This window comes from Rhincodon typus, chromosome 2, assembly GCF_021869965.1.
Source record: "Rhincodon typus isolate 14 chromosome 2, sRhiTyp1.1, whole genome shotgun sequence".
In the NCBI taxonomy this organism is placed as follows: Eukaryota; Metazoa; Chordata; class Chondrichthyes; order Orectolobiformes; family Rhincodontidae; genus Rhincodon; species Rhincodon typus.
The window spans coordinates 77130063-77151111 of NC_063333.1; the positions used below are offsets into that span (position 1 = coordinate 77130063).

General features: G+C 41.2%; 1 protein-coding gene across 3 annotated transcripts in view; it reads right to left on the reverse strand.

Moving 5' to 3' along the window:
• The window catches only part of LOC109935053 (von Willebrand factor D and EGF domain-containing protein-like), a 196979-nt gene extending 177109 nt beyond the window's left edge, over positions 1-19870 (reverse strand). For 2 of the 3 annotated variants that reach the window (XM_048616988.1, XM_048616973.1), the window contains exon 1: positions 19504-19849. In XM_048616988.1, coding sequence (XP_048472945.1) covers positions 19504-19582 — 79 coding nt within the window. In that variant the 5' untranslated portion in view covers positions 19583-19849. Of the gene's footprint in view, positions 1-19503 lie in introns of all 3 variants that reach the window. The other variant, XM_048616980.1, reaches the window with a different exon arrangement.
• Between the last annotated feature and the right edge of the window lie 1179 nt (positions 19871-21049).

Below are 21049 nucleotides of genomic sequence, written 5' to 3' on the forward strand. Positions count from 1 at the left end.
TAATGTGGCGACCAGAACTGTACGCAGTATTCCAAATGTGGTCGAACCAAAGTCCTATACAACTGTAACATGACCTGCCAACTCTTGCACTCAATACCCTGTCCAATGAATGAAAGCATGCCGTATGCCTTCTTGACCACCCTATCAACCTGCGTTGCCACCTTCAGGGTACAATGGACCTGAACACCCAGATCTCTCTGTGCATCAATTTTCCTCAGGGCTTTTCCATTTACCACATAGTTCGCTCTTGAATTGGATCATCCAAAATGCATCACCTCACATTTGCCTGGATTGAACTCCATCTGCCATTTCTCCGCCCAACTCTCCAATCTATTTATAAAAAGTGTTGTTCTTTCGTTGGTTTTTGAACATTTCCAATCCTCCATCTTACAATTTGACTAAGAATAGTGGCATATTTTTATTTCTTTCAATGTAATGCTATCCTTAACTTCCCTGAATAATCATGGTTGACTTACTCCCTTAATAGAAACCTCTCTCTTATTGGAATGCATCTTTGCTGGTAATCCACAAGCTATTTTCTTAAATGTCTGCCATTTTCCTCAACCATCTTTGCTGCTAAACTCCTTTCCCAGTCCAGTCCACTCCAGCCATCTCTGCCCTCATTTCGTTCTAATAGCCCTATTTAAATTTAACATGTTTGTTTCTGACCAAGTTCCTCCCTCTCAAAGTTAAAGCTAAGTTATACTATTTTATGGTCACTGTTTCCTGGAGGATCTTTTACTTTGATCATTTAAGTCTGCCTTATTACATATCACCAGGTCCAAAATAGCCTGATTGCCAGTTGAATCCATAACACATTGTTCTAGGAAATTATCCCAATGACTCTAATGAATTCTTCCTCTTGGCTACCTCTTCCCATTTGACTATCCAAATCTACACGAAGGTTACAGCCACCCATGATTAATGGACTGGTTTTTTCGAATGTTCTCATTATCTACTGATTTGTTCTCTGTCCCACCTTACAGCTACTAGCTCAGGGCATATAATTGGCCCTATCAATGTCTTTTTCCCCTTTCTACCCATATATATTCTACATCTTCTAAGCTAAGAATTTCTTGTTATGAATTTATTCCATTCAGCACTAACAATGCTACCCATCACCTTTTAGACTTCAATTTGGCTTCAAATGATTTTAAGGTGAGAAACATATTAGGCCCCTTGTCAATTTCACTTAAGCAAATTAGACTGTCAAGTCAGATCAGCTCGCGTCCCATTCCATCACCACACTTTAGTATAATATTCCTACTAAAACCGCAGTCTTTACTGTCTCTGTCTGTGAGTGGTTTGTTAAATACTGAAATCCTGGATTTCACAGCTCAAACAAAATGGACAGAAAAATCTATCATCCTGTAATACACCATTAGCTTATTTTTTGCAGCCCCGAACAAAACTCTATTTCTTGATTTTTTTTTAAATATTTATACTCTCAGTGGTTTAAAATTGTAAAAATTATTCAAAGGACAAGATGGCCCAGTCCACGACGCAAACCAGTCTTCCATCCACTGACTCAGTCTATACTTCCCACTGCCTTGGGAAAGCAGCCAACATAATCAAAGACCCCTCCCACCCAGTTATACTCTCTTCCATCTTTTTCCATCAGGTCGAAGATACCAATGTTTGAAAGCACATACCAATAGACTCAAGATTAGCTTCTTTCTTGCTGTTATCAGACATATAAACGGAACTCTCATATGAGAGTTGATTTTCTCAGCACATTCTCTGTAGCTGTAACACATTTTTTGCATTCTGTTCTATTACCCGAATGTACTTACGTAAGGTATGATTTGCTTGGATAGCACACAAAACAATACTTTTCACTGTATCTCAATACATGTGACAATAATAAATCAAATCAAATACAAAAGCAACTATTTATGCTCAAAGGAAATTCAGTTCAAGGGTCACACGGGCCAGGCTAGTAGGAATGAAAATTTTCTGAAGAAGGGTCTAGGCCCGAAACGTCAGCTTTCCTGCTCCGCTGATGCTGCTTGGCCTGCTGTGTTCATCCAGCTCTACACCTTGTTATCTCAGATTCTCCAGCATCTGCAGTTCCTACTATCTCTGAAACACATTTTCTTTTGTCAAAATCTGAAATTTTCTTCCAAGAAGACTCAGTCATTTCAAATTATCAAGACTGGGTGCAGAGTTTTTTTTATTGTTATTTATGAGGTGTGGAGCATAGGCAATTGAAATAACTCCACAGAGGCCAGTATCCTGTCACCAAGTCACCCTTTATTTGTACAGGACAATGAACTCTGACCAGCTAGCTCAGAGCCAATCTCTAGAGTGAGGAGAATCTCAGACTCTTGTTTATATCTGTCAGCCAGGACTCCCTGATTGGGGCTGTTAACCTGGGCCAATCACGGAACTCATACACAATAAGATCCACCTGGCCGAATACATTCTAAACACAACAGCAAGTAAATGAAATTGAGATATAGATCAGTCAGAAACTAGTTGCATGGTCAACCCCCCATGTGTCTGTGAATAATTTAACAGTAAAGCAGGATTCTTTTTGATGGTACTTCAGTAAGGTGTAATGACTTTTCTGCTTTCAGAGATTGTTTCACAAAGAGTTTTAAACAAAGCCTGAAATATCAGATTTCCCCATGATTTGCAATCATCTACTACTGAGAAAGTTGAAAGTTTTAGCAACTGACATCTTTCAGATCCCTGCTGGTGCTGTTATCGGTAACATTCATTCAAAATATCAAACTGCATTGTTAGTTTAACGCTGCTTTGCTTATGAATGAGTTTGTTATTTTCCTTCGCCGTGGTTCCTGTCTCCCCAGCGGCAACAGGGTAATAGAGACGTTTGGAAGAATCATAGGATTCAATCAATATCATCGGAATTGTAAAGCATTTCAGAGAGGTCTTGGAGTGTTGTCTTCCTGTTGTTATCAAATCCTGAAATTTTCACAATTATCCTCTGTTTAGCAATAATGAAATATAAAGTTAGTTGATCAGTATTCTTTGTACAAGGAATTGTTTTAATCTTACTGTCATCTTTTGTCATCCCATAGATAATTATGCCAACAGACTTAGACATGGCTCCTAAAAAGTCCTAACAGGGGAATGCAGAAGAGATCACATTTTTTTTGGGTCAATGAGCTTAACTTGCCAATAATACTTTGCTAAACTTGCTTTATCTCCATGATAGTTGGTTTATATTTTAGAACTCAACAAGCAGATTTATGTATATATTATCCTCAATGACTTTCCTTTTTTCATCTGTTGAGGTTCTATTTAGACCACATAACATAACAAAAATAGACCCTTCAGCCCATCCTGTCTATGCCAACCAGGTTTCCTAAACTGAACTAGCTCCATTTGCCTGCATTTGGCCCACATCCCACTAAACCTTTCCAATCCACGTACCTGGCCAAATGTCTTTTAAAATGTTATAACCGTACTCACCTCTACCACTTCCTCTGGCAGTTTGTTCTATGCACGAACGACCCTCTGCGTAAAAAAGTTGCCCCTCAGGTCCCCTTCAATTCTTCCCCCATTCCCCCACCCCTTCACCTTAAACCTATGCCTTCTAATTTTGCAATCGCATACCCTGGGAAAAAGACCTTGGCAAAGGCCTTGATAAAGTCCACGTAGACAACATTTACCATTCTGCACTTATCTACCTTTTTGGTCACATCCTCAAAAAACTCAATCAAGTTTGAAAGATGCAATTTCCCAGTCATTGCCTTTTCAAAAGTACGTAGATGCGGTCTCTCAGAATCCCCTCCAAAAATGTACCCACCACTGACGTCAGACTCACCGGTCTGTAGTTCCCTGGCTTTTCCTTGCAGCCTTTATTAAATAATGGCACAACATTGGCTACCCTTCAGTCTTCCAGCACCTCACCTCTGGTTATCGACAATACAAATATCTCTGTGGGAAGCTGGGAAGAAATTGCTTACCACTCAATTTCCTGGATACACTTGATCAGGTCCTGGGATTTATCTACCTTTATGCATTTTAAGACCTCCAGCACCTCCTCTTCTGTAATGTGGACTCTTTTCAAGGCATCACTGTTTATTTCGCTGAGTTCCCTAGCTTTCACATCTTGCTTCACAGTAAATACAGACAAAATGTGCACTTACGATCTCATTCATCTCCTGTGGTTCCATACATTGATGGCCTTGTTGATCTTTAAGGGGCCCTATTCTCTCCCTAGTTACTTGTTTGCCCTTAATAAGATTGTAGAATCTCTGGATTCTGCTTAACCTTATCTGCCAAAGCTCTCTCATGTCAACTTGATCCCAATGGTCTATCCCTGCCATATGCCTCCTCCCTTTTCTTCACCAGAGCCTCAATATCTCTAGTCATTCAGTGCTCCCCACTCCTGCCAGCCTTGCCCTTCACCCCAACAGGAACATGCTGCCCCTGATCTCTCGTTATCTCACTTTTGAAAGCCTCCCACATGACAGATGTCCCTTTACCTGTGAACTGCCTCTCCCAACTTTTGAAAGTTGTTGTTAATACCATCAAAATTGGCCTTGCCCTAATTTAGGACTTTAACTTGTAACCAGGCCTATTCTCTTCCATAACTATTTTAAAACTAATAAAATTATGATCTCTGATCCCAAAATGCTTCCCCACCAACACCTCAATCACTTGCCCTGCCTTATGTACCAAGAGGAGGTCAGGCTTTGTCCCTTCTCTAGCAGGGCCATCCACATATCGATTGGGAAAGTTTTCTTGAAAGTACTTAACAAATTCCTCCCTATCGAAGCCCTTAACACTATGGCAATCCCAGACTATATTTGGAAATTTAGAATCCGCTACTATCACAACCCTATCATTCTTACAGCTATCTGCGATCTCCCTGCACATTTGCTCCTCAATTTCCCACTAACTGGGGGACCTAGAACATAGAACGTAGAACATACAGCACAGCCCAGGCCCTTCGGCCCGTGATGTTGCACCAAACTTTTACCCTAAACCTAAGGTCTATCTAACCTCCACCCCTACCTTATACTATCATCCATATGCCTGTCTAATAGCCGCTTAAATGCCCCTAATGAGGCCGACTCCACTACCCTCTCTGGCAATGCATTCCACGCCCTGACCACTCTCTGAGTAAAGAGCCTACCTCTGACGTCTCCCCTATATCTAACTCCACTCACTTTAAAACGATGCCCCCTCATAACAGCTACCTCCACCCTAGGAAAAAGTCTCTGTCTGTCCACTCTATCTATACCTCTGATCATTTTGTACACCTCTATCAAGTCACCTCTCATCCTTAGTACAATCCTATAGTACCTATAGTACAATCCCACAGTGATGATTTTATTTCTCGGTTTTACCCATATAGCTTCACTGCACAATCCCCCAGGAATATCCTAAGTACTGTCATGATGTTTTCCCTGATCAAAAACACCACTTTTCCTCTTCTTTTGCCTCCTCTTCCATCCTTCCTATAGCATTTGTACCCAAGAACATTGAGCTACCAGTCCTGTCCCTCCCTCTGCCATGAATCCATAATACCTATGATGTCCAAGTCCCATGTTCCCATCCATGCCCTAAGTTCATCCACCTTACTTATCAGGCCTCTTGCATTGAAATAAATACATTTTAATTCATCAGTCTTCCCCTGTTCTTTGTCATGCTCTTGCCTGCCTTATCTATTTAATTTGCTCTGTTGAACTTTGGCACCAGCCTCAGCCTTCTCTCATCCCGCATAGGTTCCCACTCCCCTGCCATACTAATTAAAAGCCTCCTGAACAGCTTTAGCAAATCTCCCCACCAGGATGTTGCTCCCCCTCCCCACCTCCATTTAAAGCACAACCCATCCCTCTTGTTCAGCTCTTGCATTTGCAACTGTTTCTATGATGGCTTCTGATTTTGAAGTACTGAAAATGTTTGAGATTGAAATATAGACCACACAAAATAGTTCAATTGTGACATTCAAACAACTAAGAATTTGAAGGCACCTCGTCTATAGACTCTGATTAAAGTCTCTTTTAGTAGCTGTGACTGAGAATAAGAGTTCAATTCTGTCCATACTTTAGTTACCATTCAACCCTTAATTAAAATAATTGAAAAAAAAGATCATCTGGCCATTGCAACATTGGGCTAAAATCTACCCGTCCTTGATGGGTGAGCTGGCAGTTGTGAAAGCCTATAAAATGGCAAAGGAAGAGTGGAGTGCCTGCCACCACAATATTTTTAACCAGTAGTGACCAAAGTAGAGCATAGCCCTCATGCCTAGAGATAAATGGAAACATGTTAGTGATCAATTGAAGGCTTTTTCCCATCATCATGGCATTTTGGCAGCTTTGGATTTACTGCACAGGAAGACTACCTGGTGGATCCTGGCAGTTACTACACTACAAAAAAAGAATGAAAAGTGGATTCTAGAAATCTGAAACAGAAACAAATTGCAGGCAAAACTCAGCAGGTCTTTCAGCATCTGCAGAGGGAAAGCAGAGTTAAAAGTTCAGAAGCAGTCTGAAGAAGAGTCACTGGACTCAATGTTTTTTCCTGTTTTCATTCACCATACTATGTCTGGCTTAGATGCCTTCCAATCTTATCCTTTAGAATTCATGACCACACGCGGTTTATGGGTCTTGTGTCAACAGTAGTCTGACTGTCATTATTATCCTTGAACTACATCTCAGTATAGAATGCATGAATAACAGTGTAATGTAATAAATGGTTGTCTCTAATATTGTACCTGAATTTCATCATATTGCCCGTTAGCATTTCCTTGTGACATTGTTTTGCTGATTTTTGGTTAACTTAAATTTGAATATTTTCTAATGATATTCACAGAATATTTAAGGATAAAAATAACGGTGACACAAAAGGGACAGGGGTGGATGTGAAATACTTCAGGATATCACATGGTCACAAAAATATAGCTGCAGAAATATTTTCCACCAGTGATAGGCACACACCCCAAAAAACGCGGTGAGCAAGTGTACACTTTACTTCTATCTTCCAACATTAGAAATAGAAGAACAGGCTATTTGGTCCCTTGAGCCTGCTTAACCATTCAATGAAGTCACAGGAGATCTTCTATTTCAACTCATGTCCAAAAATAAATTTAATTTTTTGATACTGTTCAATAAGAACTGCATCCTTATTTGTTACATATTTGTATAATGTGATATATTTGTTAAGATATATATTTGTTCTGTGCTTTAACTTAGGGGTTAAGGCACACTTAGTCCACAAGCTTTACAAATTGTCTCGTATTTATCTTCATGTATTTAGATAGTTCTCTTAGGCTATAGTATGTTTTCCTTCTGTTTAAAATTTCTTGGGCAGAAAGGCTGCTTTTAGCACTTATCTCATAGGTGCATAAAAAAAATCACAACACCAAGATCTATTAATGTCAGCAGCTTGGGATCTATACAAATTAACAGAAGTATTGATTTAGACTTTATATGTTGTCTGCAAGTTCCATTATATGCACCTTGCAGCTCACAAAAGAACTCTTGCATCATTCTGTTCTAATGAATTAGGTAAAGATCAAGACTTATTTTTACACACATTAAAGTTCACCACAGCAAAGAAAACAATAATTGAATAATAAGTTTCCATGAGAATGAATATCACTGCAACTCCTTGTATTTTTAGTTACATTGAAATAATTGAGAACAAGTTGCCTGAATCATAAAGCCATACAGAAAACCAGGTGCACAAACTAATTTTATAAACTTGTTGGATGTGTCATAGATTCAGAAATATGGGTATAAACAAATAAGACAAAATTTTATTGTTTATTTTAATCTTGCGTGAATGTCAGAGGGTCCAGTGGTGGAGTATCAGCTCAGTGTAAAAAACGTAATAAGTGATCAACTTGGACTACTTTTGACTACCTCTGAAGATACCTGGTTGAGGGTTAAAAAAAAATTGAGACGCCTAACATAGTCAATCATAATATCTCCCCAAGATTAGGCAAGATACTTAACTGTGGCAAGTCATAATTCAGTGATTGCTTATTGTATTGTGCCCAATGCTAATGTTAGAGTTTAAGAGTTTAACGTAATCCCAATGTATTTATCAAATACTAGACCACCTTTGATCACTTCCTTTGTCGATTTCTATCTGCAGCCCCTTCCACATCCTAATTCTACTTTGTTGTGTGTCCACTTCTGGAAAATACATTGCCCCCAGTTGGCATGCACTTTCAAAATTCCAACTATCCAGACTTTGGCCCTCTGTTCTCCATTATATTTCCACAGCTACTGATTTGCTCAACAGCTCACCTCCATCTACTATAGATTCAACAAAAATCATTACTCTCACTTATTCATTCCATTAACCCATAAAAAGTCCTTCCCTCCATTTCCTTAAGTCCAAGAGACTTGAATGGATATGACCAAGAAATAGTTTATTCATTGTTTGCCAGATTTGGCTGAACCACATAAAGCACTATCAGATCTTGCTGTCATGTGCAAAAACTGCTCGTTATTCTGGGATCATCAGAACACAAAAGATAAATTTGCAAGGTTTTTTTGTCTATTGCAAATCATCTTAAACCCTTCTCACTATTTTCCTCCACTCTTACCTCCAACAGTGTGAGAGGAGTTCATGGACTGCTGTGTCATGAAGATTGAGATAATCTAGTCAAATAACTCTGCTAACATCACCTCTTCCATTTGGCCACCAAGCCAGACTTTCTCTATGGATCCTGACTGCCTGGCCCTGATCCGTATTATCTAGTTTATCCCTGCAATTCTCTGTCCAAGCTTATCTTGTCCATGAGACCAAACGCCTGCTTGCTAGACCATATTTCACCAGGGACCATCGGGGAGGTGATAGCCTAGTGGTATTAATCGCTGGACTGTTAATCCAGAGAACCAGATCGTGTTCTGGGGACCTGCCTTTGAATTCCGCCACGGTAGATGGTGGAATTTGAATTCAATAAAAATATCTGGATTTAAGAATCTAACGATGACCATAGATTGTTGGGAAAACCCATCTGGTTCACTAATATCCTTCAGGGAAGGAAACTGCCATCCTTACCTGGTCTAGCCTACATGTGACCCAGACCCATTGTAATAAGGTTGACTCTGAACTGCCCTCTGGGCATTTACAGATGGGCAATAAATGCTGCCTAGCCAGCGATGCCCTCATCCCACTTAACTTTCCTCGCTGCTCACCACCCTAATTGATGTGATGAATAGTTTGCTTTCTTCAGGTAATGTCTATCTATCTCCATCAAATCTATCATCATGGTACAGCTCCTCAAAAAAACCTTGGTAACTACATCCCCACCCTCACCCCTATTAATAACCTCTAGGACTTTGGGAAACAAAAGGAACGTGTTTCCAACTCTCAAGGTGGTGCTAATTTTTCCAAGAATTTCACACTACAATTTAAAGACCATAAGAAATGGGAACAGGAATAGGCCATTGGTCCTTGTCCCTGTTCCATCATTCAATAGGATCATGGCTGATCTGACACTCATGTCCACTTTGCTGCTCTTTCTCTATAACCCTTGATTCCGACACTGATCAAAAATCTCTCTCAGCCTTAATATACACAAGGACTCTGTCCCCACAGATCCCTGTGGTAAAGAGTTCGAAAGGATCATAACCTTCAGGAAGAAATTCCTCCTCATTTCAGTCTTAAATTGGCTCAGTCTTTACTCTGAGATTTTGCCCTCTGGTCATAGACTCCCGCATGAAGGGAAACATCCTCTCAACATTTACCCTGTCATATCCCTTGAAAAGACAATATGTTTCATGACATTGCCTAGCATTCTTCTAAGTTCTAATGAGTTGAAACCGGTTTTGTCTTTGCTCACAAGACAAACCCTCCATACCAGGGATCATCCTGGTGAACCTTCTCTGAAATGTCTCCAATGAAATGATATCTTTCTTTAAATAAAACAACCAAAATTCACACGGTATTCTAGATGCGGTCTCACCAGCACCTTGTACCGTTGCAGTCAAACTTGCCTATTCTTGAAATAAGGGCCAGCATTTCATTAGCCTTCCTGATTACCTGCTACACCATGTGCTAGCTTCCTGGGTTTCATTCACAACTACCCCAAGATGCCTTTGCAGGCAGCTTTCTCGAGTTTTTCTCCTTTTAAAGTAGCACTGTTGTTTTGTTCTCAACAACTTCATATTTTCCTGCATTATACATAATTTGCCAAATTTTTGCCCTCTTATTTGACCTCTCTAAACCGTATCCCTCTCAACCTGCAATTTTCATGCTACAATACTGTTCAAACATTTATCAAAATTATAAATGATAGTTTATGCAAGTGTGAGAAAGGCACAATTACCCTCCTTATCATTCTTACCCTGTCTGCTGCCACTGGCATGGTTTACCACACCATCCTCCTCCAACAGCTCTCCACTGCAACCCAGTTGGGTTGGTCTGTGCTCATCTGACTTCATTATTATCTAATTGTCAATAAGAATCATGAACAATGCCTCCTCTTTACACTCCTGCACCAAAACCTGTGGTTTCTCCTGTGGTATTTGTTCTGGACATCTCATCCATATACTGTTCAACAGCATTATCATCTGATAACAAATACAGAATTTTCATGTGTAAACTGACAACAACCAGCTCTATCTTGTGATCATCTCTCAGGCTCCTCTATTGTCTCCAGATTATCTGACAAATTGGTCGGAAAAAAAAAAATCTTCTCCAAATAAATACACAAGCTCCATTCCCTAACTACTAATTCCATCCCTCCTTTTGACAACTGCTTCAGGTTGAATCAGACCATTAACAACCTTGCTATCACTCTTGACTTGGAGGCAACATTGTACTCACATGATTGAATCAGAGATAGTAGGAACTGCAGATGCTGGAGAATCCGAGACAACAAGGTGCAGGGCTGGATGAACACAGCAGGCCAAGCAGCATCATAGGAGCAGAAAGGCGGACGTTTTGGGCCTAGACCCTTCATCAGAAAAGGGGGAGGGGAAGGGGGTTCTGAAATAAATAGGGAGAGAGTGGGAGGCGGATAGAAGATGGATACAGAAGAGGATAGGTGGAGAGGAAACAAACAGGTCAAAGAAGCGGGGATGGAGCCAGTAAAGGTGAGTGTAGGTCGGGAGTGAGGGAGGGGATAGGTCAGTCCAGGGAGGACGGACAGGTCAAGGGGGCGGGATGAGGTTAGTAGGTAGGAGATGGGGGATAGGTGGGAGGAAGAACAGGTTAGGGAGGCAGGGACGAGCTGGACTGGTTTTGGGATGCGGTAGGGGGAGGGGAGATTTTGAAGCTTGTGAAATCCACATTGATACCATTGGGCTGCATGGTTCCCAAGCAGAATATGGGTTGCTGTTCCTGCAACCTTCGGGTGGCATCGTTGTGGCACTGCAGGAGGCCCAGGATGGACATGTCGTCTGAGGAATGGGAGGGGGAGTTGAAATGGTTCGTGACTGGGAGGTGCAGTTGTTTATTGTGAACCGAGTGTAGGTGTTCTGCAAAGCGGACACCAAGCCTCCGCTTGGTTTCCCCGATGTAGAGGCCGCCACAACGGGTACAGCGGATGCAGTATACCACATTGGCAGATGTGCAGGTGAACATCTGCTTGATGTGGAAAGTCTTCTTGGGGCCTGGGATGGGGGCGAGGGAGGAGGTATGGGGGCAGGTGTAGCACTTCCTGCGGTTGCAGGGAAAAGTGCCGGGTGTGGTGTGGCTGGAGGGGAGTGTGGAGCTGACAAGGGAGTCACGGAGAGTGTGGTCCCTCCGGAAAGCAGATAAGGGTGGGGAGGGAAAGATGTCTTTGGTGGTGGGGTCGGATTGCAGATGGCGGAAGTGTCAGAGGATGATGCGTTGGATCCGGAGGTTGGTGGGGTGGTACGTGAGGACGAGGGGGATTCTTTTTTGGTTCTTATTGCGTGGACGGGGTGTGAGGGTTGAGTTGCAGGAGATGTGGGAGACACGGTTGAGGGCGTTCTCGACCACTGCGGGGGGGGGGGGGGAGCTGTGTGGATGAGGGGGAGTTACGGTCCTTGAAAAATGAGGACAACTGAGATGTACGGGAGTGGAATGCCTCATCCTGGGAGCAGATGCGGCGGAGGCGAAGGAATTGGGAATAGGGGATGGCATTTTTGCAGGAAGGTGGGTCGGAGGAGGAGTATTCTAGATAGCTGTGGGAGTCGGTGGGCTTGAAATGAATATCAGTTTCTAGGTGGTTGCCTGAGATGGAGACAGAGAGGTCCAGGAAGGGGAGAGAGGTATTAGAGATGGTCCAGGTAAACTTGAGGTTGGGGTAGAACATAGCCACATAGGATGAAAGATGCATGATTTATATACATTTTTTAAGAGTTTGGATTTCAGACTAGTGGCATGTAGGTTTTGGTTTATTTTTGAGAAAACATTTAAAAATTAATTAGGCCAGTCATTTTGGACATTTATGGTCAGAAAGAGAAAACATTAAGCCATCACCTTTGGTAGAATCCAAGTTAGCAAGATCTTTTTTATTTTTATTTAGTTTAAAAGCTTTTGGCTCAGTTCAAATGAGTCGTGACAGAGGTTCAAGACAAGTATGGCTCCTCCTTGAAAACAAGATTGTTCGGGGCTGTTATGGTAATAAGTTACAGCAGTGAAAGAATGTATTTTGTATAACTTCCAGACCAGGAGTGTTTAGTCAGAATCCTGCAGAAATTAAGAAAGTCTAGGCTATCAGCTTTGTTAATATTCAAGATAAACGACTTCATAGCTGACAGGACATAAACTAAGCAGCAGTTAAGTCAAATCTAATGATTGGGCAAAGGAAAATTTCTCTTTTTTTATTAACTGTAAAATGATGGTGTTGGGGAGTAAATGGAATTTTGTTTTGATGTGTGTTTTGAAATTAACTAAACAACACTATTTATATAGCTTAGGAACAGGATTAAGCTTTTAAGTCCACTTACACTGCTCTGCTATTTAATATGATCATGGCTGATTGAACTGTTCAATGCCTTTGAGCCACGCTATTCACATAAATTTCTGATTACCAATTGCAGAAAGAGTTATCAATCTCTCCTTTAAACTTAAGGACTGAGCCTCTGTAGCCCTCTGTGAAAAATAATTTGAAAGATTCAGAACACTTAGTTTAAAAAAAATCCTCATTCTCAATGGCAAGCCTTTCTTTACAACTGTACTCCTGCTTCTCAATTCTCCAGCCAAGGTTGACATCTTACCTCCATCTACTCTTTAAGCGCTTTGTAGTTTTAAATGAGATCACCGCTCATTCTTCAAAACTCTATAGAATATAGGCCCAGTTTGGTCAATCTCTCTTCACAAGACAACTGTGCCATCCTGGGAACAAGCTTGGCAAACCCGCATTTGTATTCTCTCCATGCGAATAATATCCTTTTTAAGAGAATAAAACCGCACACAATATTCAAAGCGCAGTCTAACCAAGCTTCAATATAATTCAAGCACTACTCCTGTACTGAAATCCTTTCACGATAAAAGGCTAACATTTCATTAGCCTCCCTAATAGTTTCCTGCACTTGCTTGTTGGGTGTCCTTGTTATTAAGTCACTGAAGGCTATGTCCTTTTGTACATCTACATTTTCCAACTTCTTACCATTTAAGAGATACTCAGTATGTATCTGTTCCTCCTATCACAGTGGATAACCTCGCATTGTTCCAAATCATATGCCACCTGTTATGTTCGTGCCCACTCAGTAAGTCTGTCCAAACCCTCCTAAAGCCACTTTACACTTCTTCACAACACACATTAGAACACAGAACACAGAACATAGAACAGTACAGCACAGTACAGGCCCTTCGGCCCACGATGTTGTACTAAACTTTTACCCGAAACCTAAGGTCCATCTAACCTCCACCGCTATCTCATACTATCATCCATATGCCTGTCTAATAGCCTCTTAAATGCCCCTAATGAGGCCGACTCCACTACCCTCTCCGGCAATGCATTCCACGCCCTGACCACTCTCTTACTCAAAGAACCTACCTCTGACATCTCCCCGATATCTACCTCCACTCACTTTAAAACTATGTCCCCTCGTAAAAGCTACCTCCACCCGAGGAAAAAGTCTCTGGCTGTCTACTCTATCTATACCTCTGATCATTTTGTACACCTCTATCAAGTCACCTCTCATCCTTCATCATTCTAAAGAGAAAAGCCATAGCTCTCTCAACCTTTCCTCATAAGATCTTCCCTCCATTCCAGGCAACATCCTGGTAAATCTCCTCTGCACCTTTTCCAACACTTCCACATCTTTCCTGTAATGAGGCGACCAGAACTGGACACAATACTCCTGATGTGGCCGAACCAGGCTTTTGTATAGCTGGAGCATAACTTCATGGCTCTTGAACTCAATCCCTCCATTAATGAAAGCTAACACACCATATACCTTCTTAACAACTCTATCCACTGGGTGGCAGCTTTCAAGGAACTGTGAACACGAACCCCAAGATCCGTCTGCTCCTCCACACTGCCAAGAATCTTTCCGTTAACCCTGTATTCTGCTTTCAAGTTTGTCCTTCTAAAATGAATCACCTCACACTTTTCAGGGTTAAACTCCATCTGCCACTTCTCAGTCCAGCTCTGCATTCTATCGATGTCCCTTTGTAACCTAGAACAGCCCTCCGCACTGTCCACAACATGACCCACCTTCGTATCGTCCGTGAACTTGCTAATCCACCCTTCCATTCCTTCATCCAAATCGGAGTGGTCCCGTGACTCCCTTGTCCACTCCACACTCCCCTCCAGCCCCACCGCACCCGGCACTTTTCCCTGCAACCGCAGGAAGTGCTACACCTGCCCCCATACCTCCTCCCTCACCCCCATCCCAGGCCCCAAGAAGACTTTCCACATCAAGCAGATGTTCACCTGCACATCTGCTGATGTGGTATACTGCATCCGCTGTTCCCGTTGTGGCCTCCTCTACATCGGGGAAACCAAGCGGAGGCTTGGGGACCGCTCTGCAGAACACCTACGCTCGGTTCGCACTAAACAACTGCACCTCCCAATCGCGAACCATTTCAACTCCCCCTCCCATTCCTCAGGCGACATGTCCATCCTGGGCCTCCTGCAGTGCCACAACGATGCCACCCGAAGGTTGCAGGAACAGAAACTCATATTCCGCTTGGGAACCCTGCAGCCCAATGGTATCAATGTGGACTTCACAAGCTTCAAAATCTCCCCTCCTCCTACCGCATCCCAAAACCAGCCCAGCTTGTCCCCACCTCCCTAACCTGTCCTTCCTCCCACCTATCCCCTCCTCCCACCTCAAGCCCCACCCCTATCTACTACCTACTAACCTCATCCTGCCCCCTTGACCTGTCTGTCCTCCCTGGACTGACCTATCTCCTCCCTACCTCCCCACCTACAGTCACCTTTACTGGCTCCATCCCCGCCTCTTTGACCTGTCTGTCTCCTCTCCACCTATCTTCTCTTCTATCCATCTTCTATCTGCCTCCCCCTCTCTCCCTATTTATTTCAGAACCCCCTTCCCCTCCCCCATTTCTGAAGAAGGGTCTCCGCCCGAAACGTCAGCCTTCCTGTTCCTCTGATGCTGCTTGGCCTGCTCTGTTCATCCAGCTCTACACCTTGTTATCTCAATAACCTAATTTATCTTTACTGCTTTCTGCCTGTTCACCAATTCCTAATTCATGCTAGCACATTATTTCGATCCCACATTCTTTAATTGTGCTAGCCGACGTCCTTTTGGGGACCTTTTCAAAAGACTTCTAGAAATCCAAGTACACCACAGCTAATGATTCCCCTTTCTAACTTATTAGTCACGTTCTCAAAAAAATCTCTTAAAACACTTGTCAAAATGTGCTTTCCCATTCGTAAATCCATACTATGTTCAATCAACTTGGTTTATTTTATTTTATTTCATCTGTACAATGAACTTCTAATTTATTAATTAATTGAAGAGAATCACATTTTAACCATTTCTTCCATTTTCAGTAGTAGGATCCCTTGAAAAAAGGCCAAATCTGCGACTTCAATTGAACGTAACAGCAGAGATATTTTTTCCTACATATTTTAATGTCTTTTTTTTCCCAATGGAAATTTGCTGCAATACCTGTGAAAAATTACACAATACTGGTCAAGGTAAGTGTCAAATTATTTTTGCAGGGAAAATCCCTATGGTGTTAAAAAGACATCTACATTATAATACTGCACCAAATCATGACATTCAAACGCATCAAAATATCTTAAACTTACTTTTCAAAATGTTGCTGACTCCTCAGCAAGCTTTCCATTTTCTTACAAACTCTGAACTCCAGGGAGCACCATTTCCAAAACACCACTCCAACAGATAAAATGGTTTGTGCAAAGAAATCTCCAGTCAAAATGAGGAATCTGACCTCAATGGAGCAAGTCTGCATTTTCTTTTAATAATAGTCACTTCCAACCCTCAAAAGGCCAGGGGTGAAAAGGGCACGGGGTCAGTAATGTCAAGGTAAATCGAATTTCCTCCCAAAAAAAAAACTAAGCTTATCATTCGTGCAGCATTGTGCCTGTGCACCCAGATCAAAATTCAATCCTTCATCTCCCATGTTTTTAAATATTAAAATTGTCATTCATTTTAGGCTATGAAACTAACCTTGTCCCTCCCTTCACCTTTCCTGGAAATCTCCTTTAAACACAGGAACTGTTAAGTGGCTGTGAAATCTATAAAAGAGCAGCCTTTCACAGTGAAGTACTCAGCAACTTGTCTTCAAGGATACTGGATAGTTTTTTTCTTGCTGCCAGAACTTTGTTCTATCTCTTTGGACATATATCACTTAGGCATTAAGCTGAAATACTTTAATGTATTCAGAAAACATTAAGTTAAGTTATGTTAACCCTTGTCCACTCCACCCAGTTCTATTCATCCGAGAGATGATATCTTTCAGCTTTATACCCAAGTCCTGATTTGCCTTTATCAGCCTGGCATTTAAATACTTCCAGTCAAAGTCTGACCCAAAAAAAATTATAGTTGTGTTTTTCCCCCCAGTCATCTTGCACACTATACATACTTGGTAGCAAGGGAATTCAATAACTGAGTTTCAAATGTGTATATATGAAAAATAAAAGGATTACATCTCTAGCTTCACTGCAAAAATGGTTTCCATGTATCAATATATCTAGGAGTGTGAACACAACTTGATAAGGTCATTTATAACAAATTCTTGCACTTTTTAACAACTGAGAATACATTACAATGTATGTTAACCACACCACAATAGTCATAAGGGAAATTCAAGAGTTTATTTTTAAGGCACTGTCAAAGAAAGTGTCGCACTAACAATATACCAAAGTATGCTGAGTGGAGACGAATAGATTCATAATGTCATATATTCACACTGACAAAAAAAAAGAAAAATTTAAATTCCAAGAGGTGAGTACCAAAATGTGGAAATTTGTCACATAAACAGGGAAAATATACCAATTCAATGCAAATAAATCACTGTCACAATTTATATCTAGTACCGTTCATTTGTTAATGTCTTCATTAAAAGACCTGTCAAAACACAGCAGAATTTACTGTTGAGATTGGTCATCAATCCTTTAATAGTACATGATTTGCTGAAATGTTTGTTGAGGAAATGTCATTTTTTTCAAATAACTTGTGTCTCTTTTTCAGCTAATATCAAGCACCATCAAATATTGTTTAATGAGAATACAATACAATTCTCTGTATCTGGAATCTACTGTAAGGTTACTATTTTCAACTGCAGAAGCAATGGCTGATGTGTTGCATTAGGATTACCGAAGTCCAATAGAAAACACAGAAAAAATGAATCCAAGCTTACTGTGTACCTACAATATGGATAAAAGGAAACTAAATCCTATATGATTATAATGTTGACTAAATGGAAAATGAAAACTAGAACAAAAGCAAACAAATGCAATGAAATGAGACAGAAGAAATCTGTACTACAGCCAAACTGTTACAGCACATCTGAATGAATATCCAATGTGCTACTGTGCAATACTAATCCCAAGGGAGCTCAAGAGATGCTTCCCTGTGCTCAAAGTATGTTGACTTAAGCAATGCCCTCTGGCTAAGAAAGGCAATCCAATATGTGTTGATATCTGAAATTACTGCAGTTGATAGACCATCAATATAACTGACATACATCAAGGCTTTTGCCATTTTCATTGCTACTGCCTATCATTTGCAGTTATTACACCGATTTGTACTATATCAACATTATTTCCTTCCTCATGGTATTTAACACTGTTTTAAAGTTACTTTCTTTTTATATGATAAGCTTTGACTGTGCCTATCAAACGAAAGCATTGTGACAAATATAGGCCTGTTTTGAAATGATACAAAACTTTCCTGGATTGTTTTCAGTTGTAAGTGAAAGCTGGGGAATTCTGTTTAGCCCTGGAATGCTTACACATAAAACAGATGGGGTGTTGATAAATGACCAAGAAATTCTCAGTCCCAAAACTCCCAGACCTGCTTTGACCACTCAAGACTTGTCCATTTTACAAACCAAAAGTTAAGTCCTTTTAACAACTATGAACTGTTTCAATGCAAATTCCAAGAGAACTGCTTAGTGCACAGCACTGACGCCTCACAGCAGCAAGATCTTTCTGCAACCTACATCACTGCTAAACACAAAACGACGGCCCAAAACATGTCAAAAGAGAAAAAAAAATGCAGGCAACAAAACTCGAGAAAATAGTAACGCCATACACGGAGAAACATTGTCGCCAATTTTCCAATTCTTCTTGATCCACGGGATCATGGAGATAAATAACATTTACATAAATTACCAACATTCTAAAAGCAAACTTTAAAAATGTCGCTCTTGACTGGATTATTGTCTGATCATATCTGTATTAAGCTTTTGAACTGGCACTAATTTCTACACGATTGAAAGCTGCAACATTTAAAACTTTAAAAAGCGAAGAGATATTCTTCGTCTGATACAATTCAGTAATTAAACGAAAATGCCATATTTATATTCAATATTTTAAAACACGAGACCCGAAGATCGAATGGAACAGAACGACTCAGGGAAAAAAAAAAGAGCTTGTTTAAAATGAAAGCGCAACCCAAGGAAATTGTAAAGAAAAAAGCCAACACAAATAATTTGTCTCCAATGCCACATTCCCCTGTTTTGACTTCACTTTAATATTTTGCGCGTTGTGTCCAAATGGCCCTGATTAAAACCGATTTTTTTTATTACCAGGATGTCTATCTTTCAAACTACAACACCAAGCAGATAGAAATTGAGAAATACTTCAATTACCCGAGAAAACACAGCATGCACGTGTTTCATTGAGAATAACACGATTTCGAACATTGAATGATTTGCAGTGGAGACATTGCGATTTAAGCTGCTTGGTGGATCTCAAACCAGTTACAATTACCCAAATACTTGTTTCTTTTTAAATCATGATTCTTCCTCTTAGCCCCTTCACCACACAAAAAAAACAGCAGAATAATCAGAGTCTGGTTAACTTGAATAAAAGTGACAAAAGACAGATGGCCTCATATTTTCTTCAAAACAAATCAATTATTACATCCAAACAATTTAAATACAATCAACATATTCATCATTTTACGTCGTTTAAAGATCTCTTACCTAACTGACAGGAGACATCGCGAAGGGATAACAGCAGAGTCCAGAAAATGCAACACCCCGTGAGTGCTTTCACTGCCATCACCAATAAAAACCGATTTTCTTTACTGCGGGACGAGGAACCAGTCAAAGTTTTTTTCTTTCCCCTTCTTCGGAAGGGGATAATTTCTCTTCTCGATTTCAGGGAGGGGTTGGATAGTTAAAGGGCGCTGAGAGATGAGACTGACATGAATGAGTGCCTGTTGCAGAGTTTGCAGCTAGCTCTGACAGCGCTGCAGTGGCGCGAGTACTCACAGCTGGAGGCGGAGGCGGAGCGGTCACTTGGCCAAGCGCCGCCGCCGCTGCTCCCGCTCCCTTTCCCCAGTCCGGGACGATGTGCGCAGCCGAGGAAGCTCGCGACATGCGCGCGCACGTGCACGCGGCTCAAATGGGAGCCAGGCGCGCGCCCCCTGAACAGGTGAGCGCGCCACCGAGCTCAGATTCCACTCCCACCCCCTCACCCCATACAAAGGATGCCGTGGGTGAGAACTTTCATCTTCTGTGTTGCTTCCTGAGAGCTGGGCTTTTCTACATCTGGTCAAGAACTAGATTCTTTAAAAAAAGTGCACTGGATTTCCTGCTTTTCAGATTCAGTGGTGCTAACCAACTTGAGTGGTCTATAGATTTTTCCTTCACTGTCTCTGTGGTCGCCGTTTGGGTTATAATCAGGTTCAAGTTGACAATAAAAACGTTTTCATTTTCTGCAAAAGTACCGTCTGACAATAAAGAGCATAGCGCCACAGTTTGGACATCAAAAACAGGAACTGATTGGATATTCTAGCTGAAAGGTAGTATGGTTAAGTCCAGCCCCGCTAAGTGTTACTTTGTCCTTACGAGCCAGAAGCAAATACTTTCAAATTGTCTTTATTATGTACCACGCGGTGTGACCGGGGTCAGTTTCAGTGAAACGCAAACGTTTTGGTTCACAAAATGTGACCTGTTTGGATGTATCTCGTTCAGGGAAAAAAAAATAAAACCTATTCACTGCAAATCTGTTATCTAGCTGGGTGCGAGGATCTCATGGGGTCCGCACTCTATGTCGAGTTCATCAATTTTCTCTTCGCTTTCTGTCCTGTCTTTGTCTACATTCTCAATCCTGTCTTCATCCACACACTCAGACGGTTTTCCTCAGTTTCCATCCTAATTCGCATCAGGTTTATTCAGTCTTGTGAAATCCAAAGCTATGTCCTTAGTCGTACACTCTCGTTGATTTAGCTTCCAAAAACCCAGTTTCACTTATCGACGCCATACTGTCATCATGAGACTCATTAATTTCTGCTGCCAATTACTACACAAATTACTACCCGTCTCTAACTTTCTGAGTTTTCATTAGTTATTGAAATCTATTTCCTGCGTACACTGTGGTCTGGGGTTTCACACTAATTCCTGATCTATTTGATCAAAATCCCCATTGTCCCACAGCACCAAGTTTGCTGAAAATCATAAAGGAAGCCGTCATGTGGCTACAATCTTGACTCACTGTCCTTGTTATGGTTTAAAATGTACAAAA